Source organism: Camelus bactrianus, chromosome 6 (assembly GCF_048773025.1).
Source record: "Camelus bactrianus isolate YW-2024 breed Bactrian camel chromosome 6, ASM4877302v1, whole genome shotgun sequence".
In the NCBI taxonomy this organism is placed as follows: Eukaryota; Metazoa; Chordata; class Mammalia; order Artiodactyla; family Camelidae; genus Camelus; species Camelus bactrianus.
In genome coordinates this window covers 10650621-10673853 of record NC_133544.1, presented here as the reverse complement: position 1 = coordinate 10673853, position 23233 = coordinate 10650621, and the positions used below count along the sequence as shown (strand labels likewise).

General features: G+C 54.4%; 1 protein-coding gene across 2 annotated transcripts in view; it reads right to left on the bottom strand.

The window, feature by feature from the left end:
• ITPK1 (inositol-tetrakisphosphate 1-kinase) overlaps positions 1-23233 on the bottom strand; it is a 146826-nt gene that overhangs the window by 5515 nt on the left and 118078 nt on the right. For both annotated transcript variants that reach the window (XM_074365107.1, XM_074365108.1), the window contains 5 exons: positions 13955-14053; positions 13634-13674; positions 10934-11099; positions 5621-5688; positions 783-945 (listed from right to left, as the gene is read on the bottom strand). In XM_074365107.1, coding sequence (XP_074221208.1) covers positions 783-945; positions 5621-5688; positions 10934-11099; positions 13634-13674; positions 13955-14053 — 537 coding nt within the window. The remainder of the gene's footprint in view (positions 1-782; positions 946-5620; positions 5689-10933; positions 11100-13633; positions 13675-13954; positions 14054-23233) is intronic.

Below are 23233 nucleotides of genomic sequence, written 5' to 3'. Positions count from 1 at the left end.
AGGAATCATCTCCTGAGAGTCTGCACATTCACCGAGCAGTGACACTGGCTCTACCTCCAGGGCAATTACTTAATAAAGGCGAGAGCCAAGGCCTGGAGACAGAGACACCGGGAGAGGGCAAGTGCCCGAGCTGCTCAGGACCAGGGGGAGTGAAGCATCTCTCTGCCCCTCACCTGCTGTGGTGGGGAGTTGCTTGGCCACATGTGAAGCTCAGCACAGGGCCGCCACGACCACCATCATCACTGTGGCTAACCGTCCCCTTGAGGGTTCTCTGGGTGATGTCTCCTGCTGCGCCCCTCGCTGAGTTGGGATCTGAGGGCTGCAGGAGGCAGCACGCACCACAGCCACGGGGGGCTGGCCAGATCTGAGGGTGTCCCCAGCACCATGGCTCAGGGCAGGAGAAGGAGCAAGGCCCTGCCACCACCCTGCGGTGTGACTTGGGACAATCTCTCCCTCCCTCCACGTAAACTGGGGGGTTGTAGTCCCTCCAGTGTCCTTTCAGCTCTTTAAATCTACAAGGGCCCAAAAGATCAGCTGAGATTCAGCCAAGAAAGGCAACTGCTGATGGCACAGGATCAGGAGAGGGAGGGGAAAGAATGTGTGTGCAGATGCGGGCCTACTATGCACCCTGTAACCCATATGCAGTGGGGCTGAGCCTCAGTGGGCTCTTACCCCGGCCCCACAGAGCCCACAGTGAGGGGCGGAGCTGGTCAGCCCTGCGCGCCCGCTTGAAGCCACCCGTCTACAGGCCGGTGAGGGTGGTGTGCGGCCCCGGCGCTCACCTGGGAAGGCGTTGATGTCGATGACGGCGTGCTGCCCGGTCTGGTTGTTGATGATGATGTCGATCCCAAAAAGTGACACACCCAGAGCCTGCCGCAGGGCCCGGGACAGCTCCCGGATGACCTCGTCACTCGGCCGCTCAAACACACCCTCGATCTTGTCCAGCTGCCAACACACACACGCGGGGGTCAGATCACGGGTGGGGAGGCGTAGTGCCACGTCACACACACAGAACCCCCGCCCCCAAGTGAGGTGCCACGAGGCCGGGCCTTACACCCAGGCACGAGGCAGGACAGAACAACCAGTGTCAGAACGAGGATGGCCATTTCCAAGTCCTGCCGAGAGCCGGGCAGGTGATAGGTGTGCAGCAGATGTCACCTCTCTAGTCCTCATAACAACCAGGGAGGTGGGCATCATTTTTCAGCATTTTACACACAAGGAAGCTGAAGCTCAGAGAGGGTCAGGGGCCGGTCCAGGGTCACACAGCTCAGGGCTGGATTTGGACCCAGGTATTTTAGCCTGTAAATCCCAAGTCTCTTAGCAGGGAGGAAGGAGGTGGAAAGTCTGTCATGAACCCAGGAAGACTTTGTGGTGCAGGGAGCATATGAGCCGGACCTTGAAGATGGGGAGGTATAGAGGGGACTGGTGGGGCAGCCCCGGTGAGAGCACAGTGGAAGCAAAGATGCAGAGGCAAGACCTTCAGGAGAGAGCTGGGAGCAGCTGGAACAGCCGGGACAGAGGTGGGCAGCAGAGGTTAAGTTTGGTCCGCATCACCGCACTGGCCCACCATTGCCTGAGCCTCAGCCTTCACTCATTGGCCAGTCCTGGTGGGGAGGGCGGGTCGCAGGGATCCTGAGTAGGGCTCACCAATCTCCCCTCTGGACCAGTCATTATGGTATTTCCACACTAACTCAGTGGGCTTCCCCAGAGTCTACTCTGGAGCTCCTGCCCAGCTCCTGGGTCCAAGTTCAGCTTTTAGCAAAGTTTCCACAGGGCTTGGGGGCTGTCCCCTGGACACCGTCCTGATACTGCTCATATTCTGCTCTATCGCAGCTGGCCTGGGACAGGCACACAAGTCTTCATGGGCTGCACAGGCCCTGGCCAGGGCCTCCAAGTTAGTAGAACATTGCCCTGAGAAGGACTGAAGTCAGAAGGATTTGGATTTGAATCTTGACAGTGACTGCCTAGTTCTGTTGTCTTAGGGGAAAGTACTTGGCCTCTCTGTCCCTCAGTCTGCTCATCTGCAAAACAGCACCAGTGAGGCCTCCATCCCAGCTGCTGGGAGGAATCACAAGGTCGTTGATGGGGTGGGGACAGCACACACCTGCCCGGGAGGAGGGGCTCTACTTGCATTTAGGGCATAGATGGCACCATGTCACCCCTAAGACAGCTGGAATAGGGCTCACATGTAATGCTCAGTAGATACTGAGTCCTAAGGGGTGTGGGCTCAGGGTCAAAGGGGAAGCGTGGGGGTTGATCCATCAGAAATAAAATAAAAGCTGGGCCACAAAGTTAAATGTGGAATTACCATGTGACCCAGCAATCCCACTCCTAGGTGTGTGACTGATAAGCCAACGTTCACAGCTGCATTATTCACAATAGGCTAAAGGCAGAAACAACCCAAAGGTCCATAAACAGATGAGCGGATAAGCAAAATGTGTTACCCACACAATGGAATATTACTCCACCATACAAGGCTACTACACAGATGAACCTTGAAAATACTAGGCTAGGTGAGAAAAGCCAGACGCAACAGGTCACATATTGTATGACTTAACAAGAAAGGTCTAGAGTAGGACAATTAAGGAAACAAAAAGCAGATTAGTGGTTGCCAGGGGCTGGGAGGAGGGGGAATGGGGAGTGATGCTTAATGGGTAGGGGTTTTCTTTGGGGTGATGAAAATGCTTTGGAACTAGATAGAGGTGGTGGTTGTACAACATCGTGACTATACTTAACACCACTGAATTGTTCACATTAAAATGACTACTTGTGTGTTATGTGAATTTCAGCTGGATTTAAAAAAAAAAAAAAAGTGAGACTGGGCCAGGTGGGCTGGGGACAGAGCCCCAGGCACCCAGGACAAGTGGCCCTCACCCCTAGCACAGGAAGTTAAAGTGGCTGATGGGGAACTTCCAGGCATGTGCAGAGCAGGGACCACACAGCGGGGCACTGTCCTGCTCACTGTGAAAGTCACCCCCAGCGGCTTCATACAGCAGCCAGGGCGCCTCCTGCCCACAACCCCGCAGCCTCAGTGTCTCATCCAGGGGAGACACTTTCTGAGGGGCAGTGGCAGCCTGGCTGTATGACAGGCACTCGTCACTTAGCACCTGTCTGAGCCTGGGAAGGCGCCCGCCTCCTGGTCACTCTCACCAGGGGGTAGTCAGAGGGTTGGCCCAAGGCAGCAGCTTGACCACTGGTCCTGCAGTTCAGGGCTCTCACCGCGCCAGAGACCCGGGTGGACACCTGGTGCCGCTCACTCCCCGCTGTGTGCCCTGGGCTGCAACGGATCCTTCTGGGTCTTTCTCACTCCGCAAATGGGGTAATAAAAATGCCCACACCGTGGGGCTGTGGTGGGACCCAAGGAGCTAAGGGGGAAGGCCCGTGGTGCAGGCCTGGCCGGGACGGCCGCTGCTTTATTATGTCTCGTGACTCGCTATTTACAAAAGCTCTTTCTCAGCTCAGCTGAGGAATCTCAGAAATCCTTCTGAAGCCCTCTGATTATCTGAGGTATGAGGCGATGGAGGCGGTGAGAGCCCCCCCACCCCAGTCCCCTTCTCCTATCATAGCTGACACAGACTGAGCACCTACTGCACACCCGGAGCTGCCCCAGGCACTTCTCACCCAGTAACACCCCGAATCCCGCGACCACCATCTCATACAGCAGGATGGGGAAACCGAGGCTCAGAGAGGTATCGCAATTCGCCTGAGGCCACACAGCTGGAACATTGTGGAGCTTGGGTCTGACCCCAGGCAGTCTCATCAGCCAAAGTCACACTCTTACCCAATACCCTACACTGGTGTCTGGGGGCCGGCAAGTTGGGTGTGGGAGCTGGGTGCACCCTCGGGGGCATCCGGCCAGGGAGGGAGGTGGGGCTTCGAGGCTGGGGCAGGGCTCCCTGCACCTGCATGAAGCCAAGGCGGGGATCAGAGGGATCCCAGTGGTGGGGGGGTGGGGGGATGCTAAGGGCCTTGTCTGGACACTTGTACCTGGGAATGGAGCTGTCTGTGCCTGGCCGGCCTGCAGTGGGCCCGGAGGGCCTCACATCCCAAATGGAAAGTGGCCGGCTGACTTCTTTTCCCTTTTCTCTTCTACACGTTGTCAGCCCTGGGGGACTCCTGCGTAGCAGTCATGAGCTAAGGGGAAGGCGGAGGTGGCGGTGGGGCCTGGAGGTGGAGAGAAGGCTCCACAGTGTCTCTAGGCCGACCTTTCCCACTTAGCAGATGGAGACACAGGCTGAATGGTAGGTGGGTGATTAGCCAGCGAGGTCACTTTGCTTCTGGCCCTCATGCTGACCCCCTGGCATCAATTACAGACCAGACTAGAGCTGCACTGTGCCATGGGAGTGGCAGGGACAGCCTCTCGGCAGGTCCGCGGAATGCTGACTCCCTCCAAGAGTCCCTGGCTGAATAAGGTCCAAGAGCCTCGCAGGGAAGACGTCCTGTGGAACTGGGCCAGCCTGAAGTTTCTGCAGCTTTTATGACACCAGAACCTTTTCTTGCACAGTTAACATCTATTTACACCTTATAATGTGCACAGTCAGGCGCCGAGGGGTTCTGTTTAGAGTCGAGCTCTTGACCATAGAACTTGTTCCTGGGGAACGTCTATCAGCATCTTGAGTGACGCTGGTGTTCCCCCATGTCCCTGTCCATGCCTGGGCTCTGTAGAACCCTCAGCACACAGCTGGCTCCTCAGAGGAAACAAACAAGAAATGGACAGGCAGCCTGGGCTCGGGGACAGGAGGCTATGGGCAAGCATAGGCCCTAACCTGGGATGGAAGGGAGTGAGGTCCAGGGACGGGGGTGTGCTGTGGAGGGGCCACAGGCAAACCCTCTAAGAATGGCCAGGATGGCTGTGACTTAGGGGAGCGGGAGACCTGGCAGACGGCTCATTTCAGGGGGCAGTGGTGGCAGAGACCACTGGCTCTCTGGACATGGAGGAACAGCAGGGGGTGGCCCAGTGCCAGGCTCTAACTGCTCTGAAATTGCCAGGGAGATAAGAAACTCTAAATTCCTGGAAGCCTCAGCTTTGGAATCAGACTAATCTGGAGTCATATCCCATCTCTGTCCCCAAGTGAAGAACTCTGTAAATTTGGAGAAGTTATTTAACCTCCCTGAGCATAGCCCTCCCCTTGGGGAAGTGGGGGGATCCACCCACTCCTGCAAGGCTATTTCAGGCCGTGGGGCATCTAGGACAGAGCTTCCCACCCAGCGACACTCACTGACAGCAACCCTGAGCCCACTGCCCATCGTGAACCACCCCAGCACCCACAGAAGGACACAGCAGGCTCTTAACAAACGCTTACTGGACTCACGCGAACAAGGAAAGAAAAAGGGAAATTGACATAGTGCTGTCTCCTGCCCCTTTTTTAAAAATCAGGGAAAAGGCAGATTAGAAAGTAGGTCTTCAAATTCCTCGTGACTGGGGAGATTTCTTCAGGCTGGGAGGAAAGTTAGATAATCTATCTGGAGCGATCTAATGGTGAGATGGCCATCGGCACAAAACCCTGAGTAAGGAAGAGGGGTCTGGAACCTCCCCGGGCCTCTGGCATAGGGGCACAGGTCCTCCCACCCTGCCCCGCTGGACAGCCAACGGCACCCAGGCTCGGCAGGAGGGACGTACCGCGGTCAGGACTGATGACGACTCTGGCTTCGACACGTTGTGGCTGTTGAAGAAGATGGATTCACGGTCTGAAAAAGCAAAGACAGGAAGGAGCCAGAGTTAAAAGCTTAAGGCAGGGACAGTGATTCCACCACCCGACACCAGGGGACAGCACCATCCCAGGCCACGGCGGCCTTTGGGCTCAGCGTCCAGCAGCTGCCGCCTGGGGCCCCAGCAAGCCGGGGACCCCCACCCCGAGGAGACACGACACCATGGATGGACACATGCCCAGTCAGAACCCCTGTTTCAATTATTCCTCCCATATAAAAATGAATGGCTCAACGAGCCCGCTTCTGCCAACATGTTACAGTATCATACATGGTTCTCCCCAATACCTAATGCCTCCTTCCCAAGTGTGTCTAGAGTGTCCTACAAACATGGACCAGAAAGGGGGCTGAGTGAGTGGGAAACGCCGTGTATGTGAGTATCAAGGACCCAAAGTGAAGAGGTCGACTGATGCCATTTATTCCAGCATTCTCGATCCCTCCTGGCTCTGCCCAGGGAACACCTTCCCAGAGAAGCACTTCAGAAATGGCCTGGCTGCCACTTGGCACGTGAGCGTTTAAAATACAAAGGGTTCTCCTCTTTCGCAATCTACCAAGGGGACAAAATAGGAAATCAGAACATGGGCATCTGTAGGACCCACCCAGGGAAGCACACAGAACAGCTTCTGTTTGGCTGTGGAAGCCGGCACAGACCCTTGAAATACCTTCCACCTCTTCCCACCCCATCCCTCCCTGATCCCACTGCACCCTGGGCCCCCTCACTCCCATGGGGGCCCCTGGAGAGACAGATCAATCTCAAGATTGATGAGAACAAGGAGCTGCTGGTTTGTTTATTCATCCCCTGGAGAGTAAAGGAAGGTCAGTTGGTCAGAAACATGTTCCCGAGCATTTGGAAGTGTGGGTACTTCCATGAAGAATGCAAGAATCACAAAATCATGAGCCTCCGGGCTGAGATCTGGTAAAGGCTATCATCACATGGCGACCACAGGTCATGAGAATGGCATGGGCCATGAGCCCCAATGTGGCTCTGGCAGCCTCTGCTTTAGTCCTTCCGGGTAGGGCGTGGTGGCTCCCGTCCCTCAAGACATACGGGGACCCAGGCCCCTAAGCACAGGGCAGGAAGGGCCCTGGCTGAGCACTGCTGCATGCCAGAGGCCACGCCGAGGGGCCACCTGCTCTGGATGGCGACGCCCCACCCCCAGCTCCAGGATAATGGCCACAACAGTCATGCATGAGGAAGTGATTGGGGCGGAGGCCAAGCAGGCAGGAGCTGAGATGTACCTGGCGTCCTTCCTGCTAGTGGGGCACGCAGGCCCCCTGCCGCCCTGGCGTGCCCGACAGTCCTCCTGCCGCTCCGACCAGAGCCAGTCCAGACGGGGGGCACGAGAGACGGTCCTGGGGAGGAGCCTGGGGAAAATAAACACCCTGCAGGACTTGCATCAAGCGGCCCCACTGATTTCTACTCCTGGGCACTGACAGCCAAGAAGAGTGAGCCTTCGGGGGTGGCAAGCCCCGTGGGCTGGAGGCTGGAGCAGGGCTCGAGCAGCCGAGATGGGCATTCGGGCCTTCTACAGACACTGCCCACCTTCTCACTCCATAGCCCAGTCTGGCCCAGTCTCACTGAGCTCAGGGTGCCTCCACCCACCCTGTGGGTCCCCAAGGGCAATGGCCAGGGTGGCAGAGCAGGCCTAGGTAGAGAGAAAGGCCACTCAGAGTAGATGGACACAGCCAAGTTCAGGGGGGCTGGGAAGCCTTCAAGAGCCACAGGGAACACCATGGGTGTGTAGCTCTGCCAGGAAGGGAAGGAACTGGGCGCTCAAACTGGACAGACCATGTCACCCAACAGCTTCTTGTGGCCAGAAGATCGAAAATGTGCACCTTCTCAAAGGGGACTCGTTTCTCCTCCGGGCTATCTCTGACCCGGGGGCTCTGGCCAGAGGACTGTTCAGCAGGGTAGGGAGGCTACCCTCTTCTCAGGCCCTCCCCCTGTGTGGCCTGAGCGGTAGTTGGAGGGAGTGGCAGCAGTTTCCAGCCACTTGGTGACCTAGGAGATGATGCGAAGGGAAGCCAAGACAGGTCAGAAAGGGTCAGATCGTCGCTTGGTGTCAGCTCCCTGGGCAGCTTCACGATACCCAGTTCCCTCAAGATAAACCTGGCCAGGCCCCTGCACCTTGATCAGAGCAGCACCCTGGATCTGGGGGCCCATCCACTCTGCTCCCAGTCTAGTCTCGAGACACAGAGTGCCCAGGTGAAGAACCACAGATAATGCCTTCCAGGAGAGGGAGGGCAACAGGAGCAGTATGGGTGCTTTTGTCCCCAGTTTACAGATGAAACAAATAGGTTCAAAAGAAGAGTAAGGGACAAGTTTAGCCCCCAAATTTCCCAGTGACTCTCTGAGGCAGCTGTGAGCAGTGGCCACACTTTCTTCAGCTTCATTTGCTTAATCTTTACATCTCTCGCTGGGGAGTAGGGAGCATGCCACAGGCGCAGATGGTGGCCCAGGTCTGCTCCCAGATTCCCTCCCAGATCCCATACGAACATCAGCTCCGCAGAGGGGCCAGCCCTGGCTGCCTTGCCCAGCAGTGTCCCAGTGCCCACTGTTCCCTCTGGGGCCCTTTATCTGTGCCACAATTTACCCTTTTATTACTTCTTCCCTGAGGTGCAGTTCCTCCCACTAGAATATAAGCACAGGAGGGCAGGACACTTAGCTGATTAGCTAGGTCCCTGCTGGATCCCAGCCCCTGGCACGGGGCTCAGCGCATGGCAGGTTCAAGGAAACACCTGAGGGGCTCTAGATGTGAGATCACCAAGTGTGGCCCGCCACCTACATTTGAAAATAAAGGTTTATTGGAATGCAGTCACGCTCATTTGTTTACACGTTGTGTACAGCTGCTCTTACACTCCAACTGCGGCATGACAGAGCTGGAAATATTTACTCTCTGGCCTTTTGCAGAAAAAGCCTACTGACCGACCCCTGCTCTATGTGGTAGGCAGTGCCATTCCTTTCTATACCCCTAAAGGAAAAAAGGCCCACGAGGTAGAGTGTAATAAAGGCACTGCATCCGCAGAGGAAAAGAAACAGAAATAAACCCACTGCACGGAAAGGGGAGCAGAGAGATGTGCCCATCACGACTCTGGAACTAGTGGAGAGAGGGGAGCAATCTCCCCAGGGCTGTGAACCGTGGGCAGGAACACGTGTTCCTGGCTCTGGCACAGGCCAACTTCAACCTTCTCCATAAGAATGTGACTTCGGTTCCAGCCGGAGCGACAGCAAGATGCCCATGGTTGTAAGACATACCTGACTTCAGAGCTGGTAACAGGTGAAACCCAAAGAGCACCAGAAAATCAAAAGGACACAGCAGCTGCGGAGGGAAAGCCGGCGTCCTCATCACCACCCCAGGTCCAAAGAATCCCACTCAAGGAGTCCCCACCTCCCTGCATGGACAGGGGAAGCCGCAGACCTGCCACACTGGGCAACGGGAACCAGAAAGCCAGGAGGAAGCTTCAAAGAGGCCAGAGCCCCAAAGCCTCCCGCTCAATTGTGCAGCTTAAAAGGCTGCTGTCATGCTGTGCTTCTCATCCGGAAAGAGAATACATGTGTAAAAAGAACAGAGCCCATGGCAGCTCGTTGGCATGATGCCCTGAAGACAATGGACACGGAATCAGCCGTGGGCACAGAGGGACGGACACACTGAAAGTTACTCAGCTTGCCTGAGCATCACACACACACTTCTCTGTGAGTTCTGGGCTCACCCACTCATTTACTCAGCCACTGACTGCATTTTATGTTAAGCTGGTGACCTGGAAACAGCCACAAGAAGACACAGAGGCGGCACCCTTGTCCTCAGACACAGGACGGAGTCCACACCGTGCCACCGGAGGCTCCCAGATGGAAACTGGCCCCGCACTTTCCAAGCAGGAGAAAAGGGTTGGGGAAGACTTTTTATGTGTAAAGGAAGGAAATCAGGTGGTAATTTCTTTCGGAGATGGAGTGAGGACAAGGATGTCCTGAGCCCGGAAAGCCCCCCGCCTGGCTGGGAAGGCCACCTGCACTCAGAGGGAAGTGGAGACGTGCAGTCCCGAAGAGTCTGCTTTCTGGGTTGTGTTAACCGAACGGCTGAGAGAGGACGCAAGAGCTGGACTTCATCCAAGAGGAGGGGCTCAAAGCCACGAGGAGCGGATGGTGACAGGAAGTCCTAGCAGAGGGATTTCAGGAAGACACATCTATTTGCTCAGGGGGAGATAATGTAGCCCGGGTATTTTGTCTAGTGACGGCGGGTTTTTCTTGCAAAGATAAACGCACAGTGAGAACAAACCACGCCATGGTAATCAGGCGTCCTCAGAAGTCTGCTCTCGGAAAACCGTGCTTATTTCAGGAATGCTGCCACTGTTCCAAAGGTTTCTGGAACCTGCCTTAGGGATGCCTTCAGAACCACTAGAACATTCTTTTGAGCAGCCCCCGTACCACCTAATCCTTATCTTAGACTCAGTTTTTGAAACAGCCAAGGATCACCTAGTGCTGGTGAGCAGATGAAGAAAAGCTGAGGGTGTGGAGACCCTCAGCATCCTTAGGGGACCCCCTCGGATGTCCCAAATGATGGCATGATGGCAGCACCCTGCAAACACCACCACTGTGTGACATCTGAGGGACACTCAGGACCATCACCCACTGATCCAAAATACACTCACCGATGTGGTACTCACTCCTGTGGGGGCCCAGCGATGTGACCGTGCCACTCCTGACCTGCCTGAGGTCCCACAGCCAGGAAGTCCTGTGCCCCATGTGCTAACGCCTGACAGAGCACGCACCCACCTTGGCTACTGCAGAAGCAGCAGGTAACTCATTGTTTCCCAATTGGAAAAAGAAGGCATGATAAAGTAGCCAGGGCTCTGGCACTCAACATACGAGGGGCCCCTGCCTCCCTGGCTTCCCCGAAGGGTCAGTCATCAATTCCAGCATGTTCCCTGTGAGCTTCATGTCATGTGGAGCCCCAGGAAGAGGCCTGGGTGCAGAAAGCTTCTGGGTGCTTCCTGGAATTTACGGTGGTTGAGATGGATGGAGCCCCTACAACGACCTGGTGGGACAGGGGTTCTCACTTGTTCTCTAAGACCTCTTACCTACTGAGCTCTTCCAGCCTGCAGATCCCCTCTCCCCGCTCTGAATAACACAGGGTGACCAAGGTCAGAGCTGAAGGACAGGCGGCTGGTGCCGTGTCCCAGGCACGCTCCTGAGCTCCAGGCATCCAGAGACAGCGTGAGGCTCAATTACCTGATGTGCCCGCAGAGAAGTTCTTCAGCGAGGGCCTCTGGACCACAGTGTAGGACTCGCCAACCACAAACACCTTGTACAGGACGGCGTTGTGGTTGATGAAATTCTGGATCACGCAGGGTGGCTGGATGGCGTTCAGGCCCTCCTGGTTGAACACAATGGCCATCTGGGGAGACAGGGGGCCAAGGGCTTTGTCAGGGTCCACTACCTCCTCAGCCTCGACACAGGGCCACGTCACCTGCCCAGAACACTGCCACCAAGGCCCATCCCTGGCCCAGCGGCATGAGGGCTCCCCGAGAAGTCTCCAGCCAGGGTGAGTGGAGTGGAACCTGAGAAGAACACCTAGGGATCAAGGCACTCTGTCATGGTGGTTTGGAAATCCTATACCATCAGGTCTGCCATGTAGGGTCAAGCAGGCTGTGCACTGCACAACTCCACTATTCACACTGCATTCAGGAAAGGAACACCCCTGGGTTGTGTACTACTCAACCCTTCGGACCTCCGAGAGTTTCCTCCACGAAGACTGGAGGGGCGAGGAGAGGGCAGCAGCAGGAAGCAGAAGACAATGGGTCAGGCGCTGGGAGGACTTGGGTCAAAGCCTGCTTAATGCCCACAGCTGCCTCCCGAGCGCCCATGACGTGTCTGGCCTTGTTCTAACACGACGTGAGGCACCTGCTGTCATCCTCACAAAGTGACCAGCGGGTGGGTCCTATCATCACATCCCTTTCTCAGATGAGGAAACTGAGGCCCTGAGATGCTTCGTGGCTGCTGGAGAGTGGCAGGGCGCAGAACGGGATGGAGCCCAGCAGCACCCAGCCTGGCTGTCTTACACACTGAGTGAGCTACATGAGCACCTGAGAAATGGGAACGTGCTGCTCCCAGTCCCGACTCCTCTGGGGACCAAGCCTCCATCCTACAGGAGGGTCTGGCAGGGGACTGAGGTAGAGACGGGAAGAGGGCCACTGGAGAAAACCTCTCCACTTTGGCTGAGGCTCAGTCTGCCCAGTAGAGCCAGCTGCCAGTGTTGGGGGTATGGCTAATCCCTCAGTCCACAGGGCCCCAAGAAGAAGCCACCGGATGCCCAGGGCTGCTGGGAGGGGATAACAGGGCTGCACAGCTGGCCGCCTACACTGGCTGATGCCCCTCACATCAACTGTCACTCCAGCGTGCCTGGCACTCAGCTGGGCAGGGCAGAAGCAGAGACCCAGGCCGCATGAGGAAATAAAAAGCACGTGCGTGCGTGAGTGTGCGCGCATACGTGTGCACCACAGGGAATGTCTCCTTAGCCCTCTGACGAAAGTAAGAGAACCAGACGTGAGTTCAAGTCCCAGCCCCGGCACTCACTGTGTAAGTCATGTTTAAGCTCCAATTCCCTCACCTGTAAAACAGCATCAATAACCAACATGGGATAGTGCTGGGGGTCCTTATAGCTTATGGCTCAGTGGGGTTTTTTTGTTTGTTATTTTTAGGGGGGAGTATTCCACTGTGGAGCAAACTAGCATGCTTACACAGGCTTAAAGCCGAAATAAGGAACCAAACCATCCTGCGAACATAAAATAAAAACAAACTAGTCCTGATTCTGGTTGAGCTAGGGACCGGGTGAATCAGAGGTAGGACTCGGGTGGGCTGGGTCCCCAACCAGAAAGCCCCGCTTTCCTGTGTAAAGCTAATCACACGCACAGGGGAGTCCTGCATCCTTGCTGCACTCAACACCCCTGGGCACCTCTGAGGTAGGTGAGTACCCCCCCCCCCCGACAGAGGGGGCGTCCCTCTGATGCTAACAGCCTCCCGGGAGGCAGGTGGCCCGTAGCGCACACAAGCCCCCGCCGTCCCCCTCAGGAATCTGCAACTCTCCAGATCCCAGTCTCGGAGCTCTGTTCCTGACCCCCATGCAGAAGAGGAACCCCTCCCTGAAACAGCACGCAGTGGGTTGGGAGGGCCCGGGGGTCAGGTGGGGAGGAAAGAGGAGACATCGCACACGTGTGTATCTTGGAGCCAGACTTGGACAGCTGGACCGAGGGGAGAAACAGCTTCCCCTGCAGGCGCTGACTCCATGGAATCAAGACTCCTGAGGAGGGAGCTCACCTCGATCCACGACCCCCACCCCTTCTGCAATGACCCAGCAGGTTCCAGGGCAACAGGTTCCACCGCAGTGGATCAAACACCTCCTGGGCCCCACGGCAGCACGTGGGGCCTTATCCTTCACAGCCACCACCAGCATATCCCCAGTTACTAGTGTGGGACAGAATCTCAGAGAGGCTGGGTCATCTGCCCAAAGTCACACAGCTGGCACTGCCCAGAGCCAGACCTGGTCACAGGCCGGTATGATTCCAGAGTTCTCATGTGAACAACAGAAGTGGCTCCTTCCCAGCAGGCTGACCTGTTCTGCATCAGGCCAGTCTAATCACGTGAATGATTGCAATCATCTTTCTGTCCTGAAGACCCCAAGGCACTGACCAGCAGGGGAAGTTTTTGGTGGTGAAAAGGGCTAGGTGGAAGGCTGGCAGGCAGGTGCTGCTGCCAGCGAGGGAAGTGTGGGTTCCAGGGACATGGTTTTGGCTGCCCTGAAGCCTTCCTGCTCCCTCCCAGAGTACCAGACCAGGCAGGTTCCCAGAGAGACACCATGTGCTGCAAGCATAGGGGGCAGGTAGATGGCAGGGGTGGAGACCGGGCAGTCAAGTTGCCAAATCTTCTACTCACCTCGTGAGAGTTGGTGCCATGAGCCACTCTGGTTTTACAAACTAGGGGTGGGGAGAGAAAAACAGAGGAGTTAGCAAGGCTTTTCACCCACCAAGCCCGACCTGACAGACACAGGGAGATGCTCTCAAAACTCCTGCAGCCCCTCCTGTCGGGGAAGGGGCCAGCACCCATGCTCAGGTGAGATGGATGAATGCTGCCAGTCCAGGCAGGAGAGCATCTGCCTTCACCACCTAGGGACCCAGGACCAGGCCCTCCCTGGCAGCCAAGGCCCTCTTCCACCCGGCCCACACCTGCCCAGCGAGCTCAGGGTACGGGACTCACTGAACGGGAAAGCCAGGCCATTCTTCTCCAGGAGCTGCATGGTGTCGTCCCCGCACAGGCTCGTGAGCTCCATGAAGGGCGGTGAGCAGATCCTGTCATCTGGGGACAGAGGAGAAGCCACATCAGCACCGCCTACTCCCTGGGGGCCACCCTCAGTGTCCCTGTCCCGCCACCCGATGCCCCACACTCTGCAGTCCCCTGGGAACACACATGTGCCCCGAGGACGAGAGCATATTCTTTAATTACATTTTCTGATAGCATTTCTGGAGTGACAAAACCAATATACATTATAACAACAAACCCTGAAGATCAAAGAAAAGTAAAAACCAGACACAGTCACAGACACGACCCGGATTACCTCCACCTCCTTAGCCTGCGCTTGCGCACGTGATATTTACACACACACAGTTTCCCAACAGGATGCTGCTCTGTAACCCGAATTTTCACTCTATCAACTCTGAACACTTTTCTGGGTCAATGAAGACTTTCCCCTCCATACACTGTGTTGGCTTAACGATAATCCCAGGAATGACACCAGACATTCAGCTCTCACCCGGGGTCTATCACTGCGCTGAGGGCTTTGCGTACATCACCTCTGAAGTCTGCAAATAACCCCATGGGGAGGGCGCTGAGGGCGAGTGTGCAGTCACAAAGGGACTCCTCCTGGGGAGATGCAGGGCCCCGCCCTCTCACTACCTAACAGAGGCGGAAAACAAAATGCAGCTCTGGACACAATTATCACATCTATCGGCCACACTCAAGCACACCCATCACCCTCCAGTCCTGGCCCAGCACCCCCGACCTCCCCACTGAGCCAGCAAGTCCGCTCTCCCAAATCCCTGGTCTCACAGGGATGCCAGCCTCCTCTGTGCGCCCACCCAAGGGGTTCTAGGAGTGTTTAGTTTTCTGAAAAGCTGAGAGCTGGGTCTGTCTGCTCTGTCCTTCAGGACGCTCCTGGTGCCAGGCACCTAGTGTGAGCAAAGCAGGTTATTTGTGGGAAAACAAAATGCATTCTGAATGTCTCTGCTGATTGTTAAACTGCATTACTGGTTTGTTATTACTCCTTCTGGTCTACCCTCTTCCCCAGTAGGGCACCAGCTCCTCAGGAGGTAGGACCACCCTGTATTTCTGGGCACAGGGGCCAGGAAAGGTTGAGCATTTAGTGGGGTGGGGGAAACCCCTCCAAACTTGGAAACCAAACCAAAAGTAAACAATAAAGCAGCTTGTCTCCAGCAGCTTCTAGCTACTTGGCTGGTGAGGTCAGTATATTAAACCAAGGTAAGATCCAGCTTCACATATCTCATAAAAGCCAGTGCCAAGAATTACACAGGGTATATTAAAAAGTGTTTTCATCTCCCTCCCTGCTTCCCACCAGCAAAGTCCAAACTCTAATGTTGGTGGATTCTGAGGGTTGCAGAGTTTCCTGGGGACCCTAGGAGGGAGTCAGTGTTTGTCGAGCCCTGGTGGACGGAGCTGCTGGCCCTCTGCACAGAGCATTCGGATTTCATCCTCCGAGGGCTTTGACAGAGTCCCAGTGGACAGATGCCGAAACAGAGGGCCCAAGATGCAGCCTTTGCCCAAGGTCACCTGACAGTCAAATACAGAGCCAGGACAAGGAGCCAGGCTCACGTGGCAGGCCAGGAAAAGAGAAGCCAGGAAAATTAGAACAGGGAGGTACGGTGGGGTGAGGGGTCCTGGCTCTTAGCTGTTAAGCCGTTACCTAAACAGGGGCCTGTTTCTGCATCCTCTGCCCAGAGTCAGAGCTGGGGTGGAAACACTGGGGAGGGGCTGGCAGGCCCTCGCACGACTGTAGAGTGGGGAGGGGCTCTGTGTAAAGGCTCCAAGCTGTTAACATGCAGCCCCTACAGCCCAGCTTTAACGGGGCGGGCGCTCCAGGCCTAACAAACTGGAGGATGTGGTGGCAGGCGCCCACCTGGCCTGGCAGGGGCCCTGCCCTGGACCCAGTCCTCCCAGGGGAAGACTCAGAGACCCCTAGAGTCTGACAGACCACCTCCTGTCAGAGCTTCCAGATTTTTCAGAGCAGGTGAATCTGCCAGGCTTTTAGATCCCCCTGCAATGCCCCGCTGCACATGCCCTCCCAGCCCAGCCCATCAAAGCTTTCACGTGACGTCACTGCCAGCAGCCGACAGTCAATAAACCCCACTTGTTAGGTGCCAGACACTGCTCCACACAGTCTGCTAAGCAATCATTTACTCTCAAAGAACCCCACAAGGCGGGGCTGTCACCTCCATCTTACAGACAAGGAAAACGGGGCACAGAGAAGGCTCCCTGCCCAGAGGCACACAGTAAGTAAGGGGTGCAGCTGGGGGTCATCCCTGGGCAACTGGCTCCCAAGTCCACACCGCTGACCACGGCCTCCCTAGTAGAAAAAGTGTCCACTTCATATCTACAGAAAAAAGGACAAGACCACATGATCTCATCAATAGATGCAGAAAAGGCACCTGACAAAATCCAGCGCCCTTTTATGATAAAAACACTTAACAAACTAGGCATAGGAGGGAATTTCCTCAATCTGATAGAGGGCACCTATGAAAACCCACAGCTAACATCATACTTAACGGTGAAAGGCTGGAACGCTTCCCCTAAGGTCGGGAACAAGACAAGACCATCTGTTCTTGCTGCTTCTGAGCAACACTGCCCTGGAGGTCCCAGCCAGGGCCATTAGGGGAGGAAGTGAAATAAAAAGCATGCAGATTGGAAAGAAGTAAAACAACTTCTATGTGCAAGATAACATGATCTCATATAGAAAATTCCAAGGAATACACACACACACACAAACACAACCCCCCCCCAAAATCTACTAGAGCTAATAAACCAGTTCAGCAAGATTGTAAGTTACAAGTTCAATATACAAAAAGCAATTGTATTTCCATACCCTTGCAATGAACAACCCAAACATGAAACTAAGAAAATAGTTCCATTTATAATATCATCAAAAAAAAAAGAAAGAACGAAAGAAAGAACGAAAGAGAAAGAAAGAAAGAAAGAAAGAAAGAAAGAAAGAAAGAAAGAAAGAAAGAAAGAAAGAAAGAAAGAAAGAAAAATTTAGCAAAGATTTAAAAGCTGAAAACTACAACATTGTGTTAAAAAACATTAAAGAAGACCTCAATAAATGCAAAGACATGCTATGCTATGTTCATGGATAGGACACTTAATGTTATTAAGCTGGAAACGCCCCCACACAGGTCTACAGATTCAATACAATCCCCTTCAAAATGCCAGCTTTCTTTTTGCAGGAACTGACAAGCTGATCACAAAATTCGTATGAAAACACAATGGATCCAGAGAGCCAAAACAATTTTGAAAAAGAAGAACAAAGTTAGAGGACTTACACTTCCCAATTTCAAAAGAAAGCTACCATAATCAAGACAGTGTGAAACTTGCAAAAGGACAGATATATGGATAAATGGAATAGAACTGAGAGTCCAGAGATAAATCAGACCTCTATAATCAACTGAATTTTTTCACAAGGGTACTGAGACCAAGGGAAAAATATTCTTTTCAACAAACAGTACTCAGACAGCTAGATATCCACAGGCAAAAGAATGAGGCTGGAGCCCCACCTCGCACCATATACAAAAACAGATTCCAAGTAATCATGATCTAAACATAAAAGCTAAAACTATAAAACTCTTAAAAGAAAACACAGGTGTAAAACTTCATGACCTTGGATTAGACGTGGTTTCAGACACTAAAAGCACAAGCAACCAAAGTAAAAATAGACACATTGGGCATCATCAAAATTTAAAACTTTTTTGCTTCAAAGGACACTACCAGAAAGTAAAAAGACATCCCACAGAATGGGCGGAAACATTGTAAATCATGTATCTGTTAAGGGTCTAGTATCCAAATACATATGAAGAACTATTAACAACTAAACCATAAAAAGACCCCAAAAATGACCCAATTAAAAAATGGGCTAACGGTCTGAATGGACAGTTCCCAAAATAAGACATACAAATGGCCAACAAGCACCGGAAAGGATGCCCAATATCACTGGCCATCAAGAATGAAGATTAAAACCACACCTCTTAGGCTGGCTACAACCAAAAAGACAAAGACAGTAACAAGTGTAGTGACACCGCTGGTGGAAATGTAAAATGGCACAGCTGCTTTGAGAAACAGTCTGGCCGTTCTTCAAATAGTTAAAACATGGTTCCAGTATGACCCGGCAGTCCCCTTCCAGATATATAACCAAGAGAACGGAAACATATGTCCACTCAGAAACCCGTCCAGGAATGCTCACAGCAGCAGCGTTATTCGTAACAGCCAGAAAGTGGCAACAACCCAACTGTCCATCAACTGACGAGTGGATAAACAAAATGTGATACATCCATGCAACGGAGTGATACTCAGTCATGAAAAGGAATGAAGCACTGATTCCTGATACAACATAGATGAACCTCGAAAACATTATGCTAAATGAAGGAAGCTGGTCACAAAAGCCATAACAGATGACTTCATTTATCTGAAATGTCCAGAACAGGCAAATCCATGGAGATAAAGGAGATCGGTGGTTGCCAGGAACTAGGGTGGAGGTGGCTGGAATGGGGAGTGACTGCATCCAGGTAACATTTCTTTCCAGGATGATGAAAATGTTCTGCAATTAGGCAGTCATGATGGTTGTACAACTTGGTGAATGTATTCAAAATCACTGAACTGTATCTATAGTTTAAAAAGGTGGGTTTTATGATATATGAATTATACAAATAATAAAACAAAATAAGACAAAACCCTGGCGGCGGCGGCTGACATCACCGAGCACCTGTTCCCTGCGGGACACTGGGCTAAATCAATGCTTCACATACAGTGTCTCCTTCAATTCTCCAGCAAACTTGCAGAGCCCTGTCCACCACCCCCTGCCCCCACTGGGTCCAGGCTGAATCTGAGAAGGACAAGGACAGCGCTCCCCGAGACATGTTTGGGGTCTCGATGAAATGCAGAGACAAGACATTTCCAGTGAACGAGCCACATCCAGCATTAGGACAGACACCGCACCTTTCTGAAATCTCAGGCTCTGGTGTCTGAGGTGGTGGCCTGTGAGGTGGCAGGACCCAGCCTAGGTGGCAAAGGACCAAATGCAACAAGAAAGAGGGACCCACGTACACAGTGTCACACTCTTCTTCCTTTATGCTAACTTGGAGCTTGCCACCCACACCCTGAGCATCGGGTACCGCTGGCTGCCGTCCCTGCTCCCTCCCCACGGTAGGCCTGGGACTGAGACCAGCCGGATCACACTGCTGGAAAAGTCCATAGTCAAGCTCACTCACCATCCGAGGGGTCGGCCTTGAGGGGAGGCAGTCCTGTGCCTGCAGGGCAGAGACTGGGAGGGACCATGTCTCTCACTGGGCTGTGGGCTGCTCCACGGCCAGGGCCTGTCCCAACTCTGAGCTTGGGGAGAGCAGACCACGATGACTCTATTGTTTTACCCAATTTCTGGCTGCTTATAGCCAAAATCATCCTGCCATGCCTGTGAAGTCACAGTAAGTTAGAAATTACAAGTACTGCTCCTATTTCGGTTTCAACAACCAGTCACCAAAGGAAAACTGTGTTGAGGCTCAGGCAGATCCCAGGAGCTGGAGATCTAGCAACAAAGGAGCACAGACAACACTGTCTCGTGGAGCTGACATTCCAGCTAAAGGGACCATACAGTAAATCAGATGGGTAAGTAAACGGTACAGCTAGACGGTGCCGACAGGAGACACGGGAAGTGCGAGGTGGTGCCAGTGGAGATGGAGGGCGTGACTGGGATGTGCCCCACTGAGCAAGGACACAGGAAGGCGAGCGATCAGGTCAGGGAGATGTGAGGGAGATGTGCTCCTGGCAGGCGGAACAGCCAGTGCAAAGGCCCTACTTGAGGATACGCTGCCATCTGGACACACAAAGGGACCCAGCCTCTGAGATGAGGACAGTGACATCAGCTCATGGACACAGACGTCATCCGCCTTAGTGGGAGGATCGAGGGAGGAACCAGGCCCCGAGGCAGTGGAGCCAGTGCCTTGGTGACAGGAGACACGCCAGCCCCGCCCCCTATGAGGGACGGCCACAGGAGAGGCTCCTCCAGCTCCACCATGGGAAAATCACAGCTGCGCCAGCAGCTCTTCTCCCCCAAATAGAATAAAGACTCCATCAGTCAGCACTGGAGCCCGGGAGGCTATTTCTGGTTCCCCGAAAAAAGGCTACTATTGCTTATTTATGTATCATCTTTATTTCTGGATGGGAGCTGGAAAGAGGCTTTTTTTTAGTTAGAAGGTGGGTTGTTCTCTGTCAAGAGCCCTGAAACATCAGCCCCTGGGAACCTGGAACACCCCCTCTTCTCTCTATGCCACCCTCATGGGAGAACGTGAAGCCAGAGGTCCTCGGAGATGGCAAGTCCCACTAGGTCCAGTGAGGGGACGAGAACAGTCCAAGTCCACACACTAGTCACAAGCAGGGTCAGAGCGAGAACCCAGGCATCCAAGTCACACCACTGCCCCGTCCATTCTGCCAGGTAGCCACACTCTCACGCAACTGGTGGCAGCTGCTACAGAACTAACAAGAGGACAGAAGACCAGTGACAAATAGGTGACACAAGAGGATGACCAAGGGTAGGAAGAGGCAGGGAAAGCACTTTGAAGGTACAGTTTTGAAGCCTAACTTTGAACCTGGGGTAACCTATTCATCAGCTGTAACCTTTGGCTAATGGCTGAACAATGCTGGGCCTTGCTCTTCTCATCTGTAAAATGGGAACGAGCACTGCCTCCCTAGAGGGTTGTTGGGAGGCCAGACACATAACAGGCACATAGTAGCAGCTGCTAATTCTATTACTACACTGGATGAGGCCGCTGGGCCACCCACAGGAGAGCGGGGGGATCTGAATCGTGGCCACTGGTCCATACCCAGCTTCGGGGGATGTCGGGTGCTGGGCGTCACCCTCCCTGGCTTTCTTGCTGTGCCAGCGGAGCTGGACCTGGGGACAGCTGTGAGACTCTGCCTCAGCTCCCTTCTCCAGGACAGATTTAACTTCTTCACCCAGATGATATCTGATGAAAACAAGACCCAAGGGCAGGGACAGTCCCTGAGGACACACAGGGCTGTAATCCTTTGCAGCTTCCAGGCAGGGCAGGGCCCCGGAGAATGACAGCCATGAGCCAGAGCTGTGCTGAAGTAAGAGGAGCTGAAGACAGACCAGGGAAGGGGCCCCGGGGCCCGGAGCCACTGTGTGATCCTGGGCAGAGAGGGGGACTCACCTGGAACATGCCAGGTGAGGACCTTACTGTGTGTGGGGGCTCTGTCTCCCTCTGTAGAACGTTGGTTCCCCGAGGGCAGGGCTGGTGGGCTTTGTTCACTGCTGCAGGCCCAGGACCTGGAACACTGCAGGCATACAGCAGGTGCTCAGCAAGTGCTTGTGAGTGAAGGGACTGACCTTCAGCAGTGCCGTACGCACAAGGCCAGCTCCTTGGGCACTGCGGCCACATCTGGACAGATGCAAGGCCTGTGGGCAGTGTGCCTGGTGCCACCTGACCCACATTCCAGGCTGGCCCTCGTGCCACAGTCACGTTCTCACCCCCCACTCCCCTGAGGCCTGCCCTTCCCCGGTTTGTTCCATCTGAAAACACTGCAGTTTGTTTCATCTGGAAACACGATGGCAGTCACATCCGTCCCCTCTCAGCCAGGCCATTCACTTCACTGAAGGATTTCCCCTGCAGAAGCATCTTGTTTATCTACTTTGCTCTGGTTGTGGCTGGACTTTCCTTTTTAACTGTTTTCACTGGATGCTGTTGGCACCAGTATTTTCCCATGATTTGGCATTTCCTGGTCACCCGACTGGTGACGTTCCCCTAAAGCCAGACATTTATATTTGTGCCAATTTTCCTCCACACAGCAAGGGCTGACCACCTCTCGTGCATAAGACTTCATGTTTGTGCTAAATCATCTCCACGGGCCAAGCTCCCAGAGGTGGGGCTCCAGGGTGCCCTGGAATCATCATTTCAATGGTTCTTGCCATGCAGAGTCATGTTGTTTCCCAAAGGAACCATGCTTGGGCACCAGGAATGAAGGGTCTTGACCACACACACCTTCCCAGCCCAGGGAATCCCATTTTTAGAAATCTGGGCAGTACCTTTATGAGGAAGGATGGTGGGTGACAAGGTGAATGGCCCCACCCCTGCAGACAGGGCCACTCTGGGGCCAGCAGGCCCCCCAGCAGAGGGAGGCAGGCACGGAGACACTGATGCTGGTGAGGGGAGCTGCGGGCATGATACAGTGAGCAAAAGCCCTGGACCAGGGCCGGGAGACCAGCAAGCGGGTTCCAGCAGCCCTCCTGGGCCCTGGCATGCCCGTGGCTTTCAGGTCTTGGGCTCCTGATCAGTAGAGTGGGGGGTCACAATTTACCATGTCTGTCTACCTGCTGGAGTTGCAGTGAGAATCAAGGACGAGGGAAAAGCGCTGTGGAATATGAGAGATGCCGATAAAGAGGCTGGCTTTTGGTAGCAGCAAGGGGGTGCTGCTGGGCAAGGGCCTGGAGCTGCCATCTGTTCACACCCTCCTCACACACATGATGGGGGAGCCTCTGGGCTCCCAGGTGCCACCGTGAGTTAGGCAATGGCAGGGACCCTTCACCACCCAGCTCCCAACAGGTAGAGAAGTAGAGCCTGTAGGAGCTCCCCAACCCCGTGTGCAGGAGGCAGGGGTGAGGGAGCGTGTGACTCAGATTACTGGCTGGCAGACTGGGGAGCCCCGAAGGGCAGCAGTCCCAGGCCTGCACTCGGAAGCACATGGTTCATGAGGGGGATTCTAACTGCATCCTGGAAAGACCAGGGAGGGCTCCGAGGGAGGAGGCGACATCCCAGTGGGCCTCAGTGAAGGCGGGAGGTTTGGATCCATACAAACCCTCTGTCCTTAGTCGGTAAGCTGCTGCCCTGGCTTGGGGCTCTACCTTTCAGGCAGAGTAGGGGCTCTATGAAGGCGGGGCCTTGTCGACCATGTTCATGGGTGCATCCCCAGCAGACAAGTGAATGAACTAAGCACCGGCCTGGGCTCCCAGCTCTTCCGGCCCGGGGGAGGTAGCCTTATCAAAAGGCAAGTTCACCCATACTCGGCCCAGGGCCCCAGATGCTGCTCTCAAAGCAGGGTTCAGTCCTGCTTTCCTTGGCCACTGCCCATTCCCAGGGGCCCAGGCCGTATGGCAAGAAAAGAGCCTCACTCGGGCGGTGCAGTGGGGAGACTCCTGCATCACTGGGAGCATGCACAGGCAGGGTCAGCAGGGCAGGGTCCGGG